The 25830-nt window shown below is 45.8% G+C and overlaps 1 protein-coding gene across 3 annotated transcripts in view; it reads right to left on the bottom strand.

Annotated features, from left to right (window-relative positions):
- The window catches only part of foxp4 (forkhead box P4), a 339940-nt gene that overhangs the window by 249930 nt on the left and 64180 nt on the right, over positions 1-25830 (bottom strand). For all 3 annotated transcript variants that reach the window (XM_080210242.1, XM_080210241.1, XM_080210243.1), the window contains exon 2: positions 2784-2967. In XM_080210242.1, coding sequence (XP_080066368.1) covers positions 2784-2957 — 174 coding nt within the window. In that variant the 5' untranslated portion in view covers positions 2958-2967. The remainder of the gene's footprint in view (positions 1-2783; positions 2968-25830) is intronic.

The raw sequence follows: 25830 nt of genomic DNA, 5'->3' as shown, positions 1-25830 counted from the left end.
CATTAGCTGACCTTCATTCTCACTCAGTCTCCCAGAGACCTCCTCTGTATGTGCTGTATTCCCCCAAGAAACTACACTTACTTCACATCTTCAACACTCAACAATCTCTCAGGGTGATCATTCCCGCCATTATTCACTTCAGCTTCTTACTACCAACAGTACAAGTCTGATGACTTTGATTATTTCCCCCACTTCCTATCTGGACACAAACTGCAAGGTATCAGTAACCACGCTCAGAAGGTCACAGAGGGTTGGGGTAAAATCAGCCAGGGGATGGCGAATTGTGGTTTGCTTTCTGGCTGCTTGTTAGCCTTTTATTAATAATGGGGAAGGTGACCCGTGACCCTCTCTCCCTCCCCCGAGGCCAACTGAGCTCCTTCAGTTCATGCCTCTTCCTGAGTGGCTGGTACTTTAACAGTGGGTGGAGATCTCAATGCATGGGGTGTTCTTACAGGCCAGGGGAGGGGGTGTGGTTGTGGAGGCCCTCTTGATTGGGCAGCTGCTGGCCATTGAGGGAGTGCCCTTTATAAACACAATGCCCAAGCCCTCAGCAGGTTTGAGGGGCTGAATGGCCTTCTCCTGTCCCAGTGGCCCAACAAGGATGATTCAAACCTACAGCAATTATATTCAACAAAGGTTTACACAGCTCCTGGTGAGGCCCTTTTCTATCGACCCAAAGTCACCAATAATGCTCACACTTGTAAGTTCAAAGCTTCAGCAATGGTCCAATGGTTAACACCCTTGCCTCAGAGTCAGAGGATTGAAGGTTTTCACAATCCTAGTGTAGCGCTGGGGGAGTGTCACACTGTCAGAGATGCTGCCTTTCAGATGAGTGTTTAAACTGAGGCTCTGCCTCTGATGGGTGAGGTTCGATGATGCTATTTAACAAGAGCAGGAAAGTTCTCCAAGTAATTATCCCTCAGCCAACATCAAAAAGAGATCATCTGACCAGCACTGCGTGGATTCTTGTGGGATCAGGTTGTGTGCAAATTGGCTGACAAATCCCATTGGCCGCAATGCCCTTGGTATTCCTGAAACTGGGAAAGGCACAGTATCAATGGAGCTCTTGTCTTTTTTCTGGTACAAATTCTCTGGGATGTTGCTGTTCTCCATTGACCAAGTAAGTCAGCTTGGTGAGATATTTGATAGCAGCCGACAATTGGCCCTCACTGTTCACATCACAGTTACCCAGGCGAGATACCTGGTAAGGGTAGGATATCCTCCAGTGGCTGACAGCTCGCACAGAGACTGTGAAGGGTGCTCATTCAGTGCCCGACACATACGTACATCCTTTTACCAGAGTCTGCAAGACACACACTTCGAACAGTGAAGGAACAGTCCCAATCTGTACTTGGCTGGCGCTGGCTTGTTGGATCAGATCTGTGAGCCTGACTCAAAAGGTTTGCTTCTGGTTCCAGGCCAAGGTGAACAAGAGGAAATGTAGGAATGGGGTTCAGGTCAAATCTAAACTTCAGCAAATATCACTGGATGAAATCCAAGATTAAGATCAATCCAACTCAGTTCTGAGGGGATGCAAGATCCAAACAGCAGGAAAGGCACAGTGAGGGATGCGAGATTGAACATTCCAGACACAGTGTGAACAGAATGAAAGGAACTGCAATGTGTGCCACACATAATGGGCCCGATTTTAACATTGTGTCAAAAGCATGGTGAAGTCGGGTGTGAGGCCATTAACGCGATTCGTGCCCATGTCCGCGCAGATATCAGGGTGGGGGGGAGCAGGGGGTCTGCTGTCACTCAGCGGGAGAGGGGGCAAGGGTGGTAATCGGTCTGATTAGTGGGAGGGCGGTGGATAAGGGGGACAGCGATGTGTGTGGGAAGTGGGGAGGGGGGTGGGTAAGTGGGACAGTGATGTATGTGGGTAGTGGGGGGGGGGGTAGATAAGGGGTACAGTGATTTCTGTGGGGGTGGGGAGATGTCTATGGGGACTATCACTGCTGCTTTCTCCGCCTGGGAGCAATCTGACATGGGCGCACTTTTCCAATTTCTTTTCTCACTGTGCATGCGCAGTTCAGAGCTCTGATCGTTTCGGCCGTGCTAAATCCCACCCACAGCGCGAACGGACTGGAGATGTTTTTTCAGGCTGAGAGCGCATGGGGAATCCTAAAAGCAGGTTTCTAAGTCGGATCTGCATCACGCCCAGATTCAGCATCCACCTAACCAGCACGTCTTTCAGACTGTGGGGGGAAACTGGAGCACCCGGAGGAAACCCATGCAGACACAGGGACAATGTGCAAACTCCACACAGACAGTGACCTGAGCCGGGAGTTGAACCTGGGTCCTGGTGCTGTGAGGCAGCAGTGCTAACCACTGTGCCACCGGCCACCCTGAACTATCAGCAGGATTTTGGGCAGTTTCTGGGAGGTACGGACCCGCGCATGTACAAACACAACCACAAACACATCACCTGACAGCCAATCACAATGGGCAGAAAACCATGGTGTATTCTTCCTATACATAAATGCAAGAAGTGACAGCAAAATGGACGAAAGGAGGAGCATTCCTGATGCATCATTTTCAATGCCACACAACTCTGAACTCACCTGCCAAGGTGGCCCTGGCAATGTCCCGACGTCAGCTATTAGCTGAGCTATCATCATAAGTACAGACTTATTAACAACTTGTTACCAACTCTCTGAGCCAGCTCTGGTTCAGGGTCCAGACTGGGTCTAATGCTGGACGTGTCCAACCCTGGGAGATGAGATTACATTTCTACTCAGTGTTTACAGCACAGTGAGTAAGAGGAAGAGCAATGCACCTACCTGGACTTGTTGTTGCTGCAGGTGCAACAGTTCCACGGGACTCACTTCCCCATTGGCATCCCCATTGGAACCACCTTCTCGCCCTCCACCGTCTGACTGGCTGTTTAAACTACTAACTCCATTTTGATTGGCTGAAGTGCTTCGTATTGCCTCTGATGCAGATTCCACCATCATGGCTTAAAACCTGGAAGGGGGATGATTGAGAAAGAGAATCTATTAGTCACCATCCACCTACAGCTCAGTAACACGCCAGCCCCTGTCCGCAAGCTCAGTAACACGCCAGCCCCTGCCCGCAAGCTCAGTAACACGCCAGCCCCTGTCCGCAAGCTCAGTAACACGCCAGCCCCTGCCCGCAAGCTCAGTAACACGCCAGCCCCTGTCCGCAAGCTCAGTAACACGCCAGCCCCTGTCCGCAAGCTCAGTAACACGCCAGCCCCTGTCCGCAAGCTCAGTAACACGCCAGCCCCTGTCCGCAAGCTCAGTAACACGCCAGCCCCTGTCCGCAAGCTCAGTAACACGCCAGCCCCTGTCATAGAACATAGAACATAGAACATTACAGCGCGGAACAGGCCCTTCGGCCCACAATGTTGCGCCGACCAGTCTTATTTTTTAAAAAAAAACATTGACCCACTAATCTAAACCAATCCCTTTTCGTCCATAAACCTATCCACCAATCTCTTAAACGCCCCCAAACTAGGCGCATTTACAACTGCAGCAGGCAGGGCATTCCAGTCCCTCACCACCCTCTGGGTAAAGAACCTGCCCCTGACATCCGTCCTATAACTACCCCCCCTTAATTTAAAGCCATGCCCCCTCGTGCTAGATTTCTCCATCCGAGGAAACAGGCTATCACCATCCACCCTATCTAAACCTCTAATCATCTTATATGTTTCTATAAGATCCCCTCTTAGCCGCCTTCTTTCCAGTGAAAACAACCCCAAATCCCTCAGTCTCTCCTCATAGGACCTCCCCTGCATACCAGGCAACATCCTGGTAAACCTCCTCTGCACCCTCTCCAAAGCCTCCACATCCTTCCTGTAATGTGGGGACCAGAACTGCACACAGTACTCCAAGTGCGGCCGCACCAGAGTTGTGTACAGTTGCAACATGACGCTGCGACTCCTAAATTCAATCCCCCTACCAATAAATGCCAAGACACCGTACGCCTTCTTAACAACCTTATCTACTTGATTCCCAACTTTCAGGGATCTATGTACACATACACCTAGATCCCTCTGCTCCTCCACTCTATTCAAAGTCCTCCCGTTAGCCCTATACTCAACACATCTGTTATTCCTACCGAAATGGATTACCTCACACTTCTCCGCATTAAACTCCATCCGCCACCTCGCAGCCCAGCTCTGCAACCTGTCCAAGTCACCCTGCAAACTTCGACACCCTTCCTCACAATCTACCACACCTCCGACTTTGGTGTCATCAGCAAACTTACTAATCCACCCAACTATACCCTCATCCAGATCATTAATAAAGATTACAAACAGCAGTGGCCCCAAAACAGATCCCTGAGGCACACCACTCGTAACCGAACTCCATGATGAATAATTACCATCAACCACCACCCTCTGTCTCCTATCTGCTAACCAATTCCTGATCCAAGTACCTAAATTACCACCAATCCCATACATCTGCATTTTCTGCAGAAGCATACCATGGTGAACCTTATCAAACGCCTTACTAAAATCCATATATACCACATCTACTGCCTTACCCCTATCCACCTCTTTGGTCACCTTCTCAAAGAACTCAATAAGGTTAGTAAGGCACGACCTTCCCGCTACAAAACCATGCTGACTATCTCTAATCAATTCATTACTCTCCAAATAACTATAAATCCTATCCCTAATAATTCTTTCTAAAACCTTGCCCACTACAGAAGTAAGACTCACTGGTCTATAATTCCCAGGGAAGTCTCTGTTCCCCTTCTTAAACAATGGGACAACATTCGCTGTCCTCCAATCTTCCGGTACTATACCAGAGACCAACGACGACCTGAAGATCAGAGCCAGTGGCTCTGCAATCACCTCTCTTGCCTCCCATAGAATCCTAGGGTAAATCCCGTCTGGACCAGGGGACTTATCTATTTTCAACCCATCTAGAATATCCAACACATCCTCTGTATCAACTACAATACTTTCTATTTTACACCCCTTCACCCCAGTGACCTCCTCAGCTACATTCATATCGTCCTGCGTGAACACCGAAGAGAAATAATGGTTCAATGCCTCTCCAATCTCTTCCGGTTCCACACACAACTTCCCCCTACTGTCTGTAACTGGCCCTAATCTTGCCCTGACCAACCTTCTGTTCTTGACATACCTATAGAACGCCTTAGGATTCTCCTTAATCCTATCAGCCAAAGTCATCTCATGCCCTCTTCTAGCCCTTCTTAACTCCCTCTTCAACTCCCTCCTAGCCAATCTGCAAGCTCAGTAACACGCCAGCCCCTGTCCGCAAGCTCAGTAACACGCCAACCCGTCCTACAGCTCAGTAACACACCAGCCCCTGTCCGCAAGCTCAGTAACACGCCAACCCCTGTCCGCAAGCTCAGTAACACGCCAACCCCTGTCCGCAAGCTCAGTAACACGCCAACCCGTCCTACAGCTCAGTAACACGCCAACCCCTGTCTGCAAGCTAAAAACCCCAGCTCTTCAATCATAGAATGAGGTAACATGGGAGGCGGCCATTCAGTCAGAGCTAAGTAATCCCGTTGCCCTGTACTGCCCCATGGCCATTTCCTCCCTTATAAATATTTATCCACTTCCATTTTCAAAGTTATTGTCGACTCAGCTTCCATCACTCTTTCAGGCAGAACCTTCCAGGTCACAACAACTTCTGCTTTGAAACAGTTTGATCATCCTACCTCTGCTTCTTTTGCCAATTCCCTTAGCTTGGTGTCCTCTGCTTATCAGCCCCTCTCTATTTGATTCATTATTGGGGTGTGGGTGTCACTAAGGGCAGCATTTATTACCATCCAACCACAAGGAACTATTTCTTCCTACTCTCTCAAACCATTCCTAATTTTGAACAACTCTATCAAACCTCCCCTTAATCTTCTTGGAATTGGACCTGTTGAAATATGAGCTTCCTAATTGGGGCGTATTAATGCTGCCCAGTCAGGGAGCTCTACAGAGACATATAGGGCCTGATTTCACCATTTTGATCCTAAGTGCTGAATCTGGGCGCAATTCAGGTCCGACTTGGAAATCTGCTTTCAGGATCCCCCATACGCACTCAGCCTGGAAAATAAATCACGGATCCCATTCGTGCTGTGGGCGGTGCTTAGCACGACCGAAACGAGCAGAGGAACATCTGACCCGCCTCCTTCTCCCTCCCCATCAGATAATGATCAGCCCCCCCTCTGCGGCCCCCCCCCCCCCCAACCAGACAATGATCAGCATCCCCTCCCCCCCACCACCAGACAACGATCGGGCCTCCTTTCCACCCCCTTCCCCACCAGAGATACATCTGACCCACCTCCTCCTCCTCCTCCCCCCCCCCCCCCACCACCAGACAACGATCTGGCCTCACTCCCCCCCTTCCCCCCCAAACTAGAGAATGATCTGACCCACCTCCCTGACGTCCCCCCCCCACCATTGATCTGAGTCAGGGAGCCGTTGGAAGCTCTGAACCCGCTCTGCAGCAGCTGGAGGGTCCGATTCAGACTTTTATTCAGCAGGTTCATTTCGGTGCGGTTCTGGGTTGGTAAATGCGGTGGTAAAGGGGGAAATGCTGATAAAGTTGGGCGGACAGTTCATTAATTCCATTTAAATACATGCAAATACATTTAAATCGCTGTTTCGCCCGTTTTGGGTGCGAATTGGGTCACCGCCATTCCTGGGTTTCAGTAAAGTGGCAATCTGTGTGGATCAGGTTAATGGCCTGTCCCCCGACATTCCCACATTCTCACACCCACAACGGTAAAATAAGGCCCATAGCGTCGGGGTCACCAGTACTCAGAGCGAATACTCTGTGCCCGGATGTAGCTGTCTTCAGTATTGCATTTCTATATCTCGGCCTTTTGGCTAAGATCAAGTGTAGTGTTGACATGCTGCACTTGGTTGGAGTCACTGGGTCATATTTCAGCTTCTTTTGAAGCAATTTTTAAAAGCGGCGTCTTGGTCTTTTGGCTAAGATGCAAATGAGATCGAGCCTTGGAGGAGGAGCTGCACCTGCTCCAATCAGCTTGGATCATGTAGATCAAGCCCGAGACAGGAGGTGAGAGCCCTGTCTTGTCAGCTTGGATCGGGAATGTCCCAACTTGTTGGGACTCTGAATTGGCTTTAATTTGACTTGATTGGATTGGAATGAAGTAAAAAAAAAATTTTAAAAAGTTTTGGTGAGGGGACACTGGCCTCTCGGAAGTTATTTCTCTGCTCTAAGGAGAACAGTCCCAACTCCTCCAGTCTCTCTACGTTCACTGAAGTCCCTCCTTGCTGCCACCATTCTGCACCCTCTCTGAGGCCTTGTTATGTTTCGTTGGACCAAGTGGAGACAGGCCCCAGGTTTCACTCCATCATGTCGTACTGTGACTGGTCACAGCTGGGGCTACAGCTGGTGATAATGTGACCGACCTGGACATCAGTGGCCAAGGCAGAAATCTGAGCTCTGACAACTGCTCAACAGCCCCAGGCTGTTACGTGCACGTATTGGCCAAAGACAAGGCCAGAATGAGTGTAGAACTTGGACTAACCAGAATGACTGCCTTGACATACACTTGGTGGCGAGCCTGAACTATGGGGGGTCCTGCCGTAAGGGTTCCATCGGATAATGAATCAATGGAAGTTCCATTGGAAATGACAGAACTGGCAAAGAATTAATTTAGAGTTTCGTTAAAGCAGACTCTGTTTCACTTTTACAATCAGAAATATCTACATTACAATTAAAGAGATCTCTTGAGTTGTTGGAAACTTTTCTAAATCTTGATGAAGTCCAAACAAGGCAATTACAGCGATGTTTGAGGACAGCTGATATTGGTTCGCTTTTTAACAACAGAGTAAAGGTGGGAAGGTTGGCCTTCTGATTGCTAACAGAATTGTTTCTCAGGGTCACATACACTGTACTGATAATTTTACGAATGTGTAGAGACATGCCCCATTCCAGCAGTGAGCCTAACACCAAATCCCAACCTGCAGATAACGACTGTCAAGTGAGACAGACATTTAATGGTACAGAGCGTTGGGGCAAGGCAGCTAGAGGTCAGGGGTCACTTAATGACACCTCCAAGAATCTGTCTAGCCAGAGTTGGCGACCCCAGTGCTGATTAAGATAGGAAGTTATCAGCTATTCATCCTGACCATCAGGTAGGAGTTATCCTGACCTCGTGTAGGAGTCACAGGTTGTCCTTACCTCAGGAGTTGCCTCTTATCTCTAATTTTCCATTGTTCCCATCTCTACCCCTCCTTTAAAGATTGATGCCCAGAAGAGTTTGTACTATGTTCTTTGTCCTGTTCTCACTCAATATTTTTTTTTATTTTCAGCTCCCTGGATAATGAGCAAGGCCTGTGTTTTGCTCCTTCCTGTTGGGAAACCTTGCACAGACCAGGGATTGAATCTGGGATAACTACAGCTCAGTGCTGTAACTTCCTTTGAGTACAGAGTATTGGGACGTTTACTCTGGGAAGTCTCACTTCCAATTCATCAGAGTGTATGAATAATATTCTGTTTCTGAGGGTTTGCTGCAATGTTCGAGTCCATTCTGTGTCCAATTTTTATTGCTCCTAGACTGAAACTGGGTCCAGTAAGAAGTGTCACATCACCAGGTTAAAGACCAGCTGGTTTATTTGGTAGCACGAGCTTTCGGAACGCAGCCCTCTCTCAGCTACCAGATAAACTTGTTGGACTTTAACCTGGTGTTATGAGACTTCTTACTGTGCCCACCCCAGTCCAACCCCAGCACCTCCACATCATGAAAATGAATCGCAGGTGAAAGTGGGATAAATTTCCCCAATTCTCACTCTGTTAGCTTGGTGTGGTTTGATGTGGAGGTTCATTATTCTGGGTGATTTGATAATTTAACGCTGTACAGTCCTGAGTTTGTGGCGAGTAAGAAATGTTTTCCTTCCATCGGTTTCAACATGTTACCAACCGTAAATCCAAGGACTCTTCAACGTTTGAACTTTTCGACCTTCAGACACTGATAGGGTCGTTACTGCTGTAAAAATGCCCTTTAGTGAGGAGTGGCTTGTGGTAATTTCTAACTCTCTGATTAAACTGTATGAATGCGGTTGTTTCATCAAGTTCCTGCCAGGACTCGGGTGTAACACTGCCAATCTCACCAGGCTGTTTGCTGCTACGGCAAACCACGGCTGGAAGCTTTCACCACATTTGTCTCCTATTGAAGCTTAAATATACCTCCAGCTGCTGGGTTAAGCTGATGTGAATCACAAGTGCCAGTGTGGATTGGCTGGGCCAAATGGCCTTTTCTTAGCTTTATCACTTCTATTCTAAACAACCTTTTAACCTTTCTTAATGGCTCCTGGGACCTCTTGTACTGTCCTTTGATTCCAACTAATACATATTGTGCCAGGTCACATTCATCATTCAGGGAAGATCTCCGTGGCACCCTGAACAATATTTCTCCCTCACCAATAGGCAGTAAAACAGATGGTCTGTTTATTCATCTCCTTGCTGTTTGTAGGTTTCTGCTGTGCATGAAATGTCAGTTACATTTCTGACATTGAAAGTATTCTTCAATAATATTTCACTGGCCAGTATAGTATTGACAAAATGCTTTACTATGTGCTGAGGTTGTAAAGGTGCTATAGAAATGCAGATTCTTTTATTTACATGTGAATCTGAAACTGCAAAACTTTAGATCCATCTTCCAGAATTCAGAAAGAAACTTGCATTTTAAACTTACACTTTCCTGATGATTTTTGCATCAGGGATGTTGTGAAGCTACTTCATATTGAAATTTTAAAAAAATGTTTTCCATTTCGAAACTAAAATGCCAGAACTTCCAAATCCTGGCACCATATCAACTTCGAAACAATGATATCATCATCCACGCAGGGAGAAGCATTAGTGAAAAAAATAATTTTACTCCAAAACACCCAAATCGATAAAATTACCAACAAGATTTCCCTTTTTGTAACTTTTACTTGAACATTAATCAGAACCAAGGCAAATTCAAATGAATTAAGAGGAAAGGATACCTCAAATAAAGATAAAAGTTTATTTACTAGCATCACAAGTAAGGCTTACATTAACGCTGCAATGAAGTTACTGCAAAATTCCCCTAGTCGCCACAATCCAGCACCTGTTCAGGTCAATGCACCCTAACCAGCACTTCTTTCAGACTGTGGAAAGAAATCGGAACACCTGGAAAAAACCCACGCAGACACGGGGAGAATGTGTAAACTCCACACAGAGAGTGACCCAAGCTGGGGATTGAACCTGGGTCCTTGGCGCTATGAGGCAGCAGCACTAACCCCTGTGCCACTGTGTCACCCAAGTTTCACTTTCAATAGCCGACACACAAAAATACATCTTCCACAGCCACAAGCACCCACATCTCTCCCTGGGTAAATGTAATATTACATAGCTATATGGTTCCACAATGTATTGTTCTTTGGGGAACTTTTAGGGGATTTTCACAGTAACTTCATTGCAGTGTTAATGTAAGACCACGGGTGAGACCAATAAAATAAACATAATAAACTTAAATTTTATTCAGGCACAGTAGGCCAGGAGTCCTACCTAAAAACAGCTTTCACCTTTAAATTTTATGGGTATGGTTATCGCCAAGGCAACACTACCACCAACCCTTTCTCCCTCAGGGCACAACAGTCCAGAAGCTGTAACTTCCTAGGTTTCCATTTCACCCAACCATTTCATGTTTTGGACACTTCTGGAAAAACACCCAATTCTTTAGTGTCTCTGAGCTGTTCAAAGAGCTATTCAGGTTTTAGTCCATTTTAGCCAGTGCACAGATTCCGCCAAGAGCCCCTGTCTCCTCTTCATCAAACAGTAAAACTGACCTCTTTTCCAGGGTGCTGTGTATCTTCTCTATGTTTCTCTTTCTGCCTCTGCTCGCTCTGTGTCTGTATCTGTCTGCTGATTGGTTCACTGCTCAGCTCCTCATCTATAGCCCTCTTTGGCCATATGGCATCAATCTATAAACTTCCTCCCTGTTGATATTGCTTCCAGGTCAATCTTTGCCGGGTCACATGGACCTTTATTTCACATTACCCAAGAAATGATCCCTTTTCAATTGGTGCAAACTCTGAAAAGTCCTTTCCAAACATTCTTACCAACAATTACAGATTCTGCAGGCATTTCAAACAAATGACACATGTTCCTTACTGTACTGCTTCCGGGTACAAATAACATCATGACAAAATGAGCTGTGATTGGAAATGTGGTCACTGCTGACTGACCGTCGTCGCATTCTCAGCAACTGGACTGGAATTTAGGAGGAGGCTCGAAACCTGAGCTGAATATAGAGTCATAGAGACCTACACACAGGAAAAGGCCCTTCAGCCCATCGCATCTGTGCCAGTCAAGGACAAACTACCCAACTACCCTAATCCCATTTTCCAGCACTTGTCCCAGTCCTTGTCTGCATTGGCATCACAAGTGAACATTTAAATATTCTTCAATGTTCTGAGGGTCTCTGCCTCCACCAGCCTTTCAGGCAGTGAGTTCCAGATTCCCACCACCTTCTGGGTGAACAAGTTTTTCATCATATCCCCTCTAAACCTTTCACTTTAAATCTCTTCCTCTAGTCATTGACCCCTCCACCAACGGGAAAAAGTTTCTTTCTATCTATTCTATCTATGTCCCTCATAATTTTATGCATCTCCATTATTTCCCCCTCAGTCTCCTCTGCTCCAAGGAACACAACTCCAGTCTATCTAATCCCGCTTCATCACTAAAACTCTCCAGCCCAGGCTACATCCTGGTAAATCTCCTCTGCACCCTTTCCAGTGCTATCACATCCCTCCGACAATGTGGATTCCAGAACTACACACAATGCTCTCACTGTGGCCTAATCAACATTTTATGTCATTCCACCAAAATCTCTTGCACTTAAATGTGATGCTTCAGCTAATAAAGACAATTATACCATATGTCTTCATAACCTTTATCCATTTGTCCTGTTACTTTAAGGGATTGGTGTCCATTCACACCAAGGTCCCTCTGACCCTCGGTGCTTCCCAGGATCCTGTCATTCATCATGTATTCCCCTGTCTTATTTGTCCTGCCCAAGTGCATCATCTCACACTTATCCAGATTGAGTTCCATTTGCTGCTGACCAGCCCGTCTCTATCCTTCTGTAATCTAAGGCTATCCTCACTATTTACCACTCTGCTAATTTACATATCATCCGCGAACTTACTGATCAACTCTCCTACATTCAAATCTAAATCATTTATATAAACCACAAACAGCAAGGGCCCAACACTGACCCCTTTGGGACCTCACTGGACACAGTCTTCCAGATCAGTAAAACACTCCTCGACCATCACCTTCCGCTTCCTCCACTCAGACAATTCTGGATCCAATTTGCCAAATTTCCTTGGATCTCGTGGGCTCCTACCTTCACGATCAGTCTCCCCATGGAACCTTATCAAAAGCCTTGCCGAAGTCCAAGTGGACCACTCAAAAGCACTGCCCTCATCTACACACCTCGTCACCTCTTTGAAACATTCAATCAAGCTGGTCAGACATAACCTCCCCTGAACAAACCGTGCTCACTGTTCTTGATTAACCTCTGCCTCTCCAAATGTAGATTAATTCTCTTTCTCAGAATTGTTTCCAACAGTTTCCCCACCTGAGGTTAGACTGACTGGCCTGTAGTTTCCTGGTTTATCCATTCCTCCCTTCCTGAATAGCAGGGTCACATTGACTGTCCTCCAGCCCTCTGGGACCTCTCCCGAAGCCTGAGAGGAATTGAAAATTATTGCCAGCGGCCCTGCTATTTTCTCCCTTGCCTCACTGAACAACCTGGGATGCATTTCATCTGGCCCTGGAGATTTATCCACTATTAAGCCTCCAGACCACTCAGAACCTCCCCTCTGTTGATGTTAATTTCTTTAATTATATCACAGTCCTTCTCCCTGATTTCTGTACCCACATTGTCTCTCTCACTCGTGAACACCAACACAAAGCATTCATGTAGAACCTTACCAACATACCCCGGATCCACACACTAATTACCACTGTGGCCTTTAATGGGCCCTATCCTTTCCCTAGTTATCTTATTACCCTTAATGTTCATGTAAAATAACTTAGGATTTTCCTTTATTCTACTTGCTAGTATCCTTCATGTCCCCTTTTCACTCTCCTAATTTCCTTTTCACATTCCCTCTTGCACATTCTATATTCCGCTAGGGTTTCTGTTGTTTTGAGTCCTTGATGTCGACCATAAGCCTCCGTTTTTCTCTTTATCCAAAGCTGTATGACCCTCGATATCCAGAGCTCGCTGGATTTCCTGGTCCCACACTTTTATCGTTATTGGAACATGTTATCCCTGTTTTCTCCCTATTTCTTTCTCACAGGCAGCCCAGGATTCCATCACAGAAAAGTGTCTGTTCCTAGTTGACTTTAACTGATTCATATCTGATCTTATTAAAACAGCCTGCCCCCACTTTAGATCTTTGATTTCTGGCCAATCCTTGTCCATAACAATCCTGAACCTAACTGTGTTCTAACCGCTGTCAGAAAAATGCTCCCCCACTGATACTTCAACCACTTGCCCAGCTTTCTTACCCAAAATTAAGTCCAGGACCATCCCCTTCCCTGTTGGATCTTCTACATGATGGTTTAAAACATCCTCCTGGATGCATTTTAAGAATTCCACTCCCTTCAAACCTTTCACACTGTGACTACTCCAGTTAGTGTTGGGAAAGTTGAAATTCCCCACTATCATTGTCCAATTATCTTTACAATTCTCTACACTTGTCTACATATCTGTTCTTCTATTTCTCTGACTGTTAGGGGGCCTATAGAAAACTCCCAGCAATGTGCTTGCTCCTTTTCGGTTTTTAAGTTCTCCCCATATGGCTTCATTTGAAGAGCTTTCTAAAATGTCGTCCCTCTTCACTGCTGTAATTGATTCCTGATCAAAATTACAACACTCTCCTCTTTTAGCTCCTTCCCTGTCTCGCCTGACAATCCTATATCTGAAATATCGAACTGCCAATCCTGACCCTCTCTCCAGCATGTGTCAGTGACATCAAATCCCCATGTTTTAATGTGTGTCTCAACTCACCTGCCTTGTTCGTCAGATTCCTGGCATTAAAATAAATACCATCCAGTCTTGCCAAGCTCCCTTGTGCCTTGCCCAGCCTATAACCTCTCTGCCTTCCTGACTCACTTGCTATCTCTTCCAATTGTAGTTGTGCATTTTCCCCTGCTGAACCTTCTCTCAGGATCCCACCCGACTCCCAACAGCAGTAGAAACCCTCCCTGCAAGGATGCTGGCCGTATTTCTGTTCAGATACAACCCGTCCACTATGTACACATCCCATCATCCCCAGAAATGGTATAATGCTAAATGTTTGACGTAGATGATTGGCTAGCTTCTACAGACAGAATGGGTCATTTTCTGGATAGAAGGATGTGGCAGTGATGTGTCACATGGTTCAGTGCGAGAGCTTCAACCTTTCAGAATTTCCGCAAGTAACATGCATGAAGGGGCTGGAGGCATGGCTGCTAAATTTATTGATGACACAAAGATAGGCAGGAAAGTAAATTGTGAAGGGGACTTAAGGCTACAAAGTGACATAGATAGCTTACATGAATAGGCAAAGATCTAGTAAATGGAGTAGAATGTGGAATTGTCCAGCTTAACAGGAAGGATCAAAAAGATTTTTAATATCTAAATGGTGAGAGATTGTAGAGCTCTGAGGCAGAAGGATCTGGGTGTCCTAGTTCATAAATCACAAAACACTGGTTATCCAGCAAGTAATTAGGAAAGCTAATAGAATGTTATTGTTTAATATGAGGGGAATTGATTACAAAACTAAGGAGGTAATACTTCAGTTATACAGGGTATTGATGAGACCAGATCTGGAGCATTGTGTATAGTGTTAGTCTCCTTATTTAATGGGAATGTGTAAATACATTAGAAGCAGTTCAGAGAAGGTTTACTAGGCTGATAGCAGGAATGAGTGAGTTATTTTACGAAGAAAGGTTGCACAGACTAAGTTCGTACCCACTGGAGTTTAGAAGAGTAATAAGGCGATTTAATTGGAAAATAAGATCCTGAGGGATGTTGACAGGGTGGCTGTGGAGAGGATGTTTCATCTTGTGGGGGAATCTAGAATTGGGGAGGGGGGGGAATCACTGTCTAAAATATGGCATCAGTCATTTTAGACAGAGACGGGAAGAAACATTTCTCTCAGTGGGTGCTGAGTCTCTGGAACTCTCTTCCTCAAAAGGCAGTGGAAGCAGAAAGTCTTTGAATATTTTTAAGGCCGATTCCTGATTAACGAGGTTGGGGGGGTGGTGGTGGTGAAAGTTAATTGGGGTCAGTTACAATCAGATCAGCCAATGATCTTACTGAATGGGGGAGCAGGCTGGATGGGCTGAATGGCCTACTCCTGCTCTGAATTGGTACGTTTGTGCGCAGGATGTGACCTCCTCCCAGCAAACAATCCACGCCCAGAACCACACACGCATCTCCACAGACAGAGGATTAGAATGAGCAATATGCTGAGGCCATTCAGCCCAAGATACTAGTACTTTCACACAGCAATCCCATAAATACCACACCCAGCTCCCTTTCTCCAGGGTAAGGGTTCACTCAATTCACTCCGGAAGTGCATATTGTCCCTCAATCTATCAACATTTCAGACAATCCACATGATAATCCATTTTAAAAATTTGTTATTTATCTCCACACTAGATCCATTGCAATTCATCTTATATTTAGAATTAATTTCTCACTAATTAAATACACAGTTCAGTATACACAGCTCTCCCCTGTGTGTAACACACAGTTCAGTGTACACAGCTCTCCCCTGTGTGTAACACACAGTTCAGTACACACAGCTCTCCCCTGTGTGTAACACACAGTTCAGTACACACAGCTCTCCCCTGTGTGTAACACACAGTTCAGTACACACAGCTCTCCCCTGTGTGTAACACACAGTTCAGTATACACAGCTCTCCCCTGTGTGTAACACACAGTTTAGTGTACACAGCTCTCCCTGTGCTGTTCAGTGTATGAGAAAGCAAGGTTAAGGTTTACGAATGTCCTTTAGGAAAGGAAATCTGCTGTCCTTACCTGGTCTGGCCTACATCTAGAGTCCAGACCCACAGCAATATGATTGACTCTCTGAAATGGCTTAACGAGACACTCAGCTTAGGGAGAATTAGGGATGGCCAATGAATGTTGGCCCAGCCAGTGATTCCCACATGCCATGAATGAATGAATAAAAAAAGGCAATGACAGGCAAAGAGAGACAGAGGGAAACACGAGCTGGACTTTTCAGGAGGGCGTATCACTCATCTCCTAGAAAAAATGTTACCGCTATAGCGAGGAGATCCGGTGGCCTTCACCTCTCAACAGAACGAAGCCACGCCCTCGAGTTCAGTCAGCCAGTCTGATTGGGGGAGCACAGGCAGGAACAATGGGTGCTGCTGGGAAGAAGGTCCAGCAAGAAATATCATGGACGCCAGAGACAGGTAACTGAGGCTATGGGGAGGCTCAGGCATCCCAGGAAGGGGGATTGGGAGGTGGGGGTGTGGTGGATTGGAGGGCAGATAGGGATGCACAAAAGGGTCGCTATGATCTGAGGGGTTATGCCCCAATGCGCACAGGGCTAGTCCCAAAAGATCTACCCCCTCCTTCCTGCCTTTCACCATACTTGATGGAAAAACAGCAAATTGTGGCAATGGAGGGGGATTTAGTGCCTCAAGTGGTGACCTCAACAGGCCTCAGGGGGCCTAGTGGATGCTTTATTCATGCTTACTTTTGGAGGATGGGTCAGGAGTGAGGCAGAAGGTGAGGCTGTCCATCCCTCTGCTGCTGAGAGCATGTACAGCAGGCAAGGGTAAAATCCAGACTGGACCCCAGCAAACCCAATCTAAAAGCAGCCTTTCAATGGGTTCAGGGTGGGTGACACTGTGTTTGAACAACACCAGTTTATTACTAAGTGTCCTAATGCTCCAACTGTCACTGCGGGATCCTTGGGGATGATTCTCCCATCCCACTGCACTGCTGGGTGACTCGAGCGGAGGCCATTTTGCTGCTCCCCATTGGGCACTGCGGCCTCTGTGAGTCTCCGGCAGCCAAATTTCCAGCACCGTTAGCTCTGCGCCTGAAACTAGCGGGAGCTGCATAAATTATGGAAATGTTAATTTAAAGACATGCCCCTGTCTACGTCGACAGGGACGAAGTAGGGAGGGTCGAGAGCTTCAAGTTTTTAGATATCTAAATCACCACCAACCTGTCCTTGTCCCCCCGTGCCAACACTATAGTTAAGAAAGTCCATCAACGCCTCTACTTTCTCAGAAGACTAAGGGAATTTGGCATGTCAGCTATGACTCTGATCAATTTTTACAAATGCCCCATAGAAAGCATTCTTTCTGGTTTGTATCACAGCTTGGTATGGGCTCCTGCTCTGCCCAAGACTGCAAGGAACTGCAATGTAGCCCAATCCATCACGGAACCAGCCTCCCATCCATTGACTCTGTCTACACTTCCCACTGTCTCGGCAAAGCAGCCGGCATAATTAATGACCCCACGCATTCTGGACATTCCCTCTTCCACCCTCTTCCTTCGGGAAAAAGATACAAAAGTCTGAGGTCCCGTACCGACCGACTCAAGAACAGCTTCTTCCCTGCTGCTGTCAGACTTTTGAATGGACCTGCCTCACTTTAAGTTGATCTTTCTCTACACCCTAGCTATGAATGTAAAACTGCATTCTGCACTCCCTTGTTCCCTTCTCTATGAACATAGAACATTACAGCGCAGAACAGGCCCTTCGGCCCACGATGTTGCGCCGACCAGTTAAAAAACAATGACCCTCTAACCTAAACCAATCCCTTTCCATCCATAAACCTATCCACGGATCTCTTAAACGCCCCCAAACTAGGCGCATTTACAACTGCAACGGTATGCTTTGTCTGTTTAGCTTTCAAGAAACAATACTTTTCACTGTATGCTAGTATACGTGACAATAATAAATCAAATCAAATATCGATTTTAAATATCATTAGTGGGTCCAGTACTGCAAATTCCTGACCCATTACTGTCTCTCCTCCCGTTCCCCCCCCTCCCCACCTCCCACCAGCGGTCACTCCAGTGGGGTTTAGAGTAGCCCCCCAATTGTGGGGAGCTGGTGGCCCAATCCTGCTGAAATGAAGTGGGGGCAATTGGGGCCCCCCAGAGGGTCAGGCTCCTGGCATTGCCCAAGGGGCAAAGTGGTAGTGGGTACTTTGGCACTGCCCACCAGGCATCGAACAGTGCCAAGGGGACCGGGCCTAATGGGGGGAGGGGGCCTCTGGAGAGAGAGATCGGTGAGGGTTGGGGGGGTCCTGCCACCACTCTGCATAGGGATCATGAGGTGAGAGAGGGGAGCCAGTGATTGGGGCTGGGCCATCGGGGTAAGGTGGGTGAGGGGGTAGTCAGCCTGCAGAGGAGGGTGGGACTATAGGGAAGGGGGGTGTCAGAGCTGCCAGTTGGAGGGGGCGGAATTGGGAAATTGGAGCTGCGGGAGATGAGTGGGGAACATCAAAGTGGGCTGGGGGGTAGGGAGGCGGTTGAGGTTGGCCCGGACACGTTCGTAGGGCCAGTGATGCGGGTATTGTGGGGTTGGCCAGTGATTGGGTGACCAGCAGTGTGGGACTACTGGACATGCCCCAATCTTGGCCCTGCCAGATCGGTGCGTGCGCAGTGGCTCCCTCAGCGCTATGCTGCCGGCCTCTCCAGCGGGAATAGGCCCTGCCCACTGATTTTCAGCGTGATTCACTCTGGGGCACTCTGCAGTTCAGAGAGTGCGGGAGATTGGTTCTGAAAATAACGGTGGGATTTACTCATTTTTACGGGAAATTTTTTGGGTAGAATTCCACGCCCCCACCCTTTGTGTCTTCAGTGCTTCTCTGCATTTAAGTTCACAACCTAATCTTTCCAACTGTGGGCACTTTGCCAGCACTGTTTGAGTGTTATCTCCACTTGTCACTGTTGGTGAAAGGCAGGGTTTATATATTCCTGAGCTACGGACAGAACAGTCTGAGACACAGAGAAAGATCAACTGTGAGACAAGGAGGGGAAAAAAGATGAACTTTTGGTCTCACATTTATAAAAAGCTGAATTAAAAAAATCGAATCTTGAGGATAGAATAATTCATTAATATATTCTGGGACTATTCTTTCAGAGTAGGCTTGGTTCAGTTCCAAATGCACTAAAGGGTTTTCTGCATATTTTCAAATCCATTATCTGCAGCCGATTTCATTATGCTATCATGCACACATCACTTTCAGTGTTGAAGTTTGACAGAAAACAAAAGGCAGCAATTGTACCCACTGGATCCTATACATAATGAATGATAATACTAGTCATTAGGGTGTTTCAATTCCTAATAGTCATTTGATATTTTTCAAGATCTCTCACTGCCACAGATTCTTACACCTTGTGCGTTGGAGAACATGGTCAGCAACGATCAGAATTTTATTCACAGATACTTCCCATTTATAGATACCCATTTCCTTAAAAAACAGCTGCAAAGGCGACCGGATTGAAAAACTGTTAAAATGTAAACACGCTGCCTAATTGTGCTATTTAATTGCAATGTTGTATGTGATCTACTTTCTGCAGCTGGGAGGACAGACAGACAGAGGGCATGGAATTAAAAGTGTGTGCACAATTATTTTTCCTTTATTCATTCACGGGATGTGGGTGTCGCAGACAAGACCAGCATTTGTGCCCAGCCCGACTTGCCCTTGAACTGTCTCGCTCGGCCATTTCAGAAGGCAGTTGAAAGTCAACCACATTCCTATGGCTCTGGAGTCACATGTAGGCCAGGCCGGGTCAGGGCAGCAGATTTCCTTCCCTGAAGGGATATTGGTGAACCAGATGGGTGGCTACAACAACTGATGATAGTTTCACAGTCACCACTACTCAGACTAATCTTATATTCCAGAATTATTTGGATTTAAATGTTACCAGCTGCCTTGGTGGGATTTGAGCCCAGGGCATTACCCAGGTCTCAGGATTAATATCCCGTGGCCCTAACACCATTGAACCACTGTCTCCCTGCGTAAAATCAAGACATGATGGAAAAATCAAGAGAAATTATAAGGGTAGAGTTCCTGCTTTGGGCACAGTTTAAAATCTGTGTCCAAAATACATTTTGAGATGGTGCTGGGATAGATTACAGTTCAAGATTCCTCTGAAATTAATTTCCATAATTACAAATGTACAATAACCCCTGAACTGCCATAATTGGGAATTGTGATAGAATTTAATACTTTTCCTTCCGTGATAAAGTATTGCTTGATATGTTTAAAAGTGATCTTGTGCTGGCAGTTTATTAAAATGGCTGAAGATGGGTTTATCGCTAACAATAAGCATTTTTATTAAGATCCAGCTCACCAACTGATTTGAAATGAACAAAAATAACTCTGAAAATTGATACTGAACACGTGATAGTTTTGTTGGTGAACACCAGTCACTTCCTTGGCCCACATTGTGTCGAAGAAAATGATTGTGAACTAAAAAACTTCCTGAACCAACAAGAGTGGTGAAGCCTCACGATCCTGACCTGCTGGCCTGACCCGAATGAGGAGAATTCAATCTTCAGTCAGTGCAACACGCAGGGCAAAGCACGCATGGCAATCATTTGGGAATATCTCATGTTTAAAATTCCCCAATCTAATCTAATCCCACATTATCCTAATCTTATTGGCAGAATCAAAGAGGCACTCAATGGCAAAGTGTATCAGAATGAACAAAAAGTACAAAAGTGGGCAGCACGGTGGTTAACGCTGCTGCCTCACAGTGCCAAGGACCCAAGTTCAATTCCCAGCTTAGGGCACTGTCTATGTGGAGCCTGCATGTTCTCCCCGTGTCTGCATAGGTTTCCTCCCACAGTCCAAAAGACGTGCTGGTTAGGGTGCATTGGCCATGCTAAATTCTCCCTCAGTGTACCCGAACAGGCGCTGGAGCATGGCGATTAGGAGAGTTTCACAGTAATTTCATTGAGCGTTAATGTAAGCCTACTTGTGACACTAATAAATAAACTTAAACTTACAAGGATCATGAAATGATCAAAAAACAGCATAGAGAGAGATTGTGAGAGAGAACAGTGTGGAGGGGCTGAATGGCCTGTCCTTGTTCTTAGGTTTGAAACAAAAAGAGAGGATGAAAAGGAAAAAACAAAGTGTGTAGGAGGCTCAATAATAACAGACGCGTCAGATCACAATAACATTTCACCAGCTCAGCACTAAGGGTAAACCACCAGTCCCCAAAGAATAGATGACCCCAATCTCCCCCCGAGACTGCAGCATGTTAAAAACACCCACTTCCCATCCTTACACCGTAACCCACTGTCTGAATCTCTGTCCTCCTCATTGGAACACAGTCACTTTTTTAACAGAAATAGGCTGGTAACTGACCAATTGGTCCAGAAAGATTAAAACTAGCCAGCCTCAGATTGGATGGAGTTGTGAATAGCCAGAGAGTATCAGTGGAAACTCAATCATTGGTATCAATGCAGCGTCATCAACTCAGTAAAACATCCCGAGGTGATCCGGAGGAGTGATTAACAAACAAAATGTCTCACTGAGGCACGTAGGAGGATGTTAAGTCATCAAGACTTCATTAAAGAGGTAGGGTTTTCAAAGGGCCTTGAAAGAGGAAAAAGATGTGGAGAGGTTGGGGGAGCGAATTCCAGAGTTTGTGCCCAGGCTGAATGCACCAGTGATGGAGCGATTAAAATCAAGCAAATCGTAAGAGACCAGGATTGGGGGAATGCAGAGATCTCAGAGGATGGTACAGACTGAAAGAGGTTACAGAAATTTCAGAAAATTCATAGAATCCCTACAGTGCAGAAGGAGTTTATTCAGCCCATCAAGTCTGTGGCAGGACATCTTACCCAGTCCCCGCCCTATCCCATAACCCACTAATTCCCCTAACCTATATTTCTTGGGGCACTAAGGAGTAATTTAGCATGACCAATCCATCTAAGCTGCACATCTTTGGGCTATTGGAGGAAACTGGTGCATCCGGAGGAAACCCACGCAGACACGGGGAGAATGTGCAAACTCTCACCCAGGGCCAGAATCGAATCCAGGTCCCTGCTGCTAACCGCCGTGCCACTGTGCCACCCTGAGGCTGCAAGTGGGAGGCGACATGGGGCGACATGAAAATGAGGATGAGAACTTGGTGGATCAGTAGCCAGTGTAAATCCATGAATTTGGGGTCATGGGGTATTTGGATATAGATCAGCACGCTGGCAGGAGAATTCTGGATAAGCTCAAGTTATGAAGTAAAGGAAGAGAAAGTTGAGGTTGGAGGACAGAGGAAAGAGAGAGTGAAGGAGCCCTGTGTGTACAACAAAAAGACGGCAAACAAAAAACCTCACCAGAGAGAGATGGAGACGAGGAAGGGAGAGAGGCAGACACAGGGAAAAGAAAGCAGAGGCATGAAGTGACAGGGAAGGAGATATGGATTCAGGGTGAGAATAAAGTACAAGAACAACATTCTCAATCAAAAGAAAATACAGAAGGAGTACAAAAAAAAACAAGAAATGATTCACCAAGTCACATTGCCTGAGTTGTGACACAGAGAAGCCCCTTGCCAAGAAATGTTCCACTTGGATCAGGATTCCATCAACAACAAACTGGAAGCAGCCAATATGTAGCCCTCTGCCCCACAGCCCATTGAATCATTTCGCCAGCGCCTGGCTGTAAACAAAAAACAACAGGAACATTCAACACATTGTACACATCAGTGATGGTGATCTGGAGAATGTCCTTAACTCGTACAGGGCAGAGAGTTGTGTTCCATTTATCAAAGAGCGTGAATCAGATACTCTGGGACAATTTTACATTTCCATTAGAGATGTTATATGAGGAGTTTGGTCCATTCTGGGCCCTGTGTTTAGACGGTGTAGATATTGCTGTCGATCCAATTCTGTACGACCCTTAGTAACATCTATAATATTTACCATCAAACAATTCTCCCCCCCCGCTTTATTTATTATTTAAGTTGAAGAGCTTTAGCCCACTCTTGTGTTTGGAAAGAGAGGATGAATTGATTAGAAGCTAGCGATGATGACCTGATTTATTGATTGCTGTTTTTTAATAAGGAACAAAGTGGGAGAGAGGGAAGGTTCCAGGGAACAGAAAGTCTTTTCCACAGAATGTGGGCGGGGGGTGTGGGGGGAGGGGGTTTGTGAGGGGAGGTGGGGGGTTGGGGGGGTTGCAAGGGGCAGCAAAGGAAACTCATTCCTTTCCTGAACAGTCACTTCCTGTCAAAAAGACAGAAATCCTTGACAGTGTGAGGGGAAACAGCTTAAATAGGTCACCAGTGACATTGGGACTTCCAGTGTACTGGGCACTTTGTCTGAATAGGAAAAATAATTAAAAATAATTCTCCACCTCCCTACCTTATATTAAAATTTTCCTCTCAGAACGCAAAAGGGCCTATTTTTATATCTAAAAATGCACCACAAAAGGGTGATGGAATTGCTGTCTGTAATGACAGTGGAAAAAGCAGATGATAATTTGTATTAACTAGGGAGCAACGAGTCATGCTCATTTGCATCTTTTAGATTATATGCATTTCAGAAGTAATTTCTAGAGGGGCAATGAATGAGTATTAATTCCCGTGTGGATTCACAATATAGAAAAAACCATCAAACGCCACACAGCCGACGAGAGAGAGAAATTCGCAGCATAATAAACGGGACTGGCTTGGTGAGAACTAATTCAGCAGCGGCACATTTCTGCTAGGTGTTTAGAATCCAGCATAATGTCTATAGAAAGGCTGCTACTTCACTACTTTAACATTCTCCCAGATAATTATCATATCATATTTCATTTCTGGGCTACAATGCCACATCCTCACTCTACTCTCTTTCCAATTATTAAAAGTCGAGAGAAGGTGTATAAAATCCCAATCCATTCGAACCCTTTCCAGTTCTGCCGTACTTGCTGAGCACCATTTACTGAAATTTGGCAAAAGAAAAATCATCTTTGACTGTAATTATGACATATTTATTTGCCCTGTCCCTGCAGATAATATTGTGCCTCATTGTTCAATCAGTAATTATGAAAATTAATAGCAAACAAAGGCTGTAATGAAACCGGTTTCAGTAACACTGACAGCACTCCCACAAATATGACAAGGTCAAATTATTTTTTTTGTGTGTAATTCAATGAATGTCATTAAGAAACATCCAGCACAATCTGTACTCTTTGTTCGCCGTGAAACAGATTCCTTTATTTTTATTAATGAATCTTATATTATTTCCTCACAACTCCCCGGTTTCTCCTGAAGGCGCGGATTCTCAGTGGGAGCAATTGGCACCGGTGACAGCAGCTAATGTGTGTAACCCGGACAGCGAATGCCGGCGGGCTCTTCAACTGTGTCAGGCATTACAGTTCACATCTGCTCTCTTCCTATCTCGTTGGGTGGTGCGCGTGGGAGCAGGAATCGGCAAAGGTGGAAGCGATGGAGGCAATGGGGCCGGATGTGGATGGCGGGGTTCGGCAGGCTGGAGGTCAGAGCTTGGCAAGTTGGGCACTGAGAGAAAGCAAGCATCGCAGTGTCAACGAAATTAGCCTCGTCTCAGTGAAAGTAGGTCAAAGGTAGTGGGAGCAGAGATTAATAATTATTACCTCTGCATCCTGGCACATCAGGCAGGATATAGACAAAACTATACAATCGACAGAATACACATCCTGCAGAATATACAATCTACAGAATGTACAATCTACAAAATATACAATCGACAGGATATGCTGCAGAAAGTTCACGAGGGATGGGCAATAAATGCTGCCCTAGCCAGTGTCACCCAATCCCTTAAAATTAATTGTTAAAAATATACAATCTACAGAATATACAGCCTACAGGATACACTACAAAATATACAGGACACGATTCTCCAACTGACCATGTTCCAAGATTGGAAATTCCTACCTGAGCTCAGCAAACCTTTAAATGGTCTGCTGAATTTTCCTACAATTCCCACAGTGGGTGAGACGGGGAGAATTTCGGTCACATTCTACAGAATACACTGCAGAATATACAACTAACAAAATATACAATCTACAGAATATACAACCCACAAGACACACTGCAGAAACACTCCAAGGTGATCTGGACAGGACTAACTTGCTCCCTGTGACCTCTTGTACTTTGAAGGACAATCTCATCATAGAAAGAGCACCATTTTTATGTTCCTCCCCAAGTCACAGCCCATGCTGACTTGGATGTACATTATTCTCCCAACATCAGCACCTACCATTTGGCATTCCTTCCCAGACAGTCTTGTAGCATCAGAATCTTCACCACACAGACTGCACCAGATAAAGTCAGTGGCTCACCACATTCTCAGGACAGCAATGGCTGGGTAATAAAAGCAAATTACTGCGAATACTGGATCTAAAACCAAAAGAGAAAATGCTGGAAAATCTCAGCAGGTCTGGCAGCATCTATAAGGAGAAAAAAGAGCTGATGTTTCGAGACCAGATGGCCCTTTGTCAAAGATCCTTTGACAAATGACTGTTACAGATGCTGTCAGACCTGCTGAGATTTTCCAGCATTTTTTCTTTTGATCTGGGTAATAAGTATGGACAAAATGGCTCTGAATCGGGTTTGGTATTTGGAGCTGGAGTGAACAAAATGTAGAGCTCATCAGCTGGATCAAATAACACAGAAACAGGAAGAGGTTGTTCAGACCTGCAAGTTTATTCCTAGATTCAATCAGACCCTGACTGATCCGTATCTGAGCTCCATCTACCTACCTTGGTTTTGTCACACATTATCAACGGGCACCTAGCAATCTCCATTTTCTATTGGCCTTCAGTTTTCTGGGGTTGAGATTTCCACTCTCCTTTCTGTGAAGAC

Source organism: Carcharhinus amblyrhynchos, chromosome 22 (assembly GCF_965287045.1).
Source record: "Carcharhinus amblyrhynchos chromosome 22, sCarAmb.v2.hapA, whole genome shotgun sequence".
Classification (NCBI taxonomy): Eukaryota; Metazoa; Chordata; class Chondrichthyes; order Carcharhiniformes; family Carcharhinidae; genus Carcharhinus; species Carcharhinus amblyrhynchos.
Note: the sequence above shows the minus strand (reverse complement) of the source record. Positions and strands in the feature narration are given on the sequence as shown.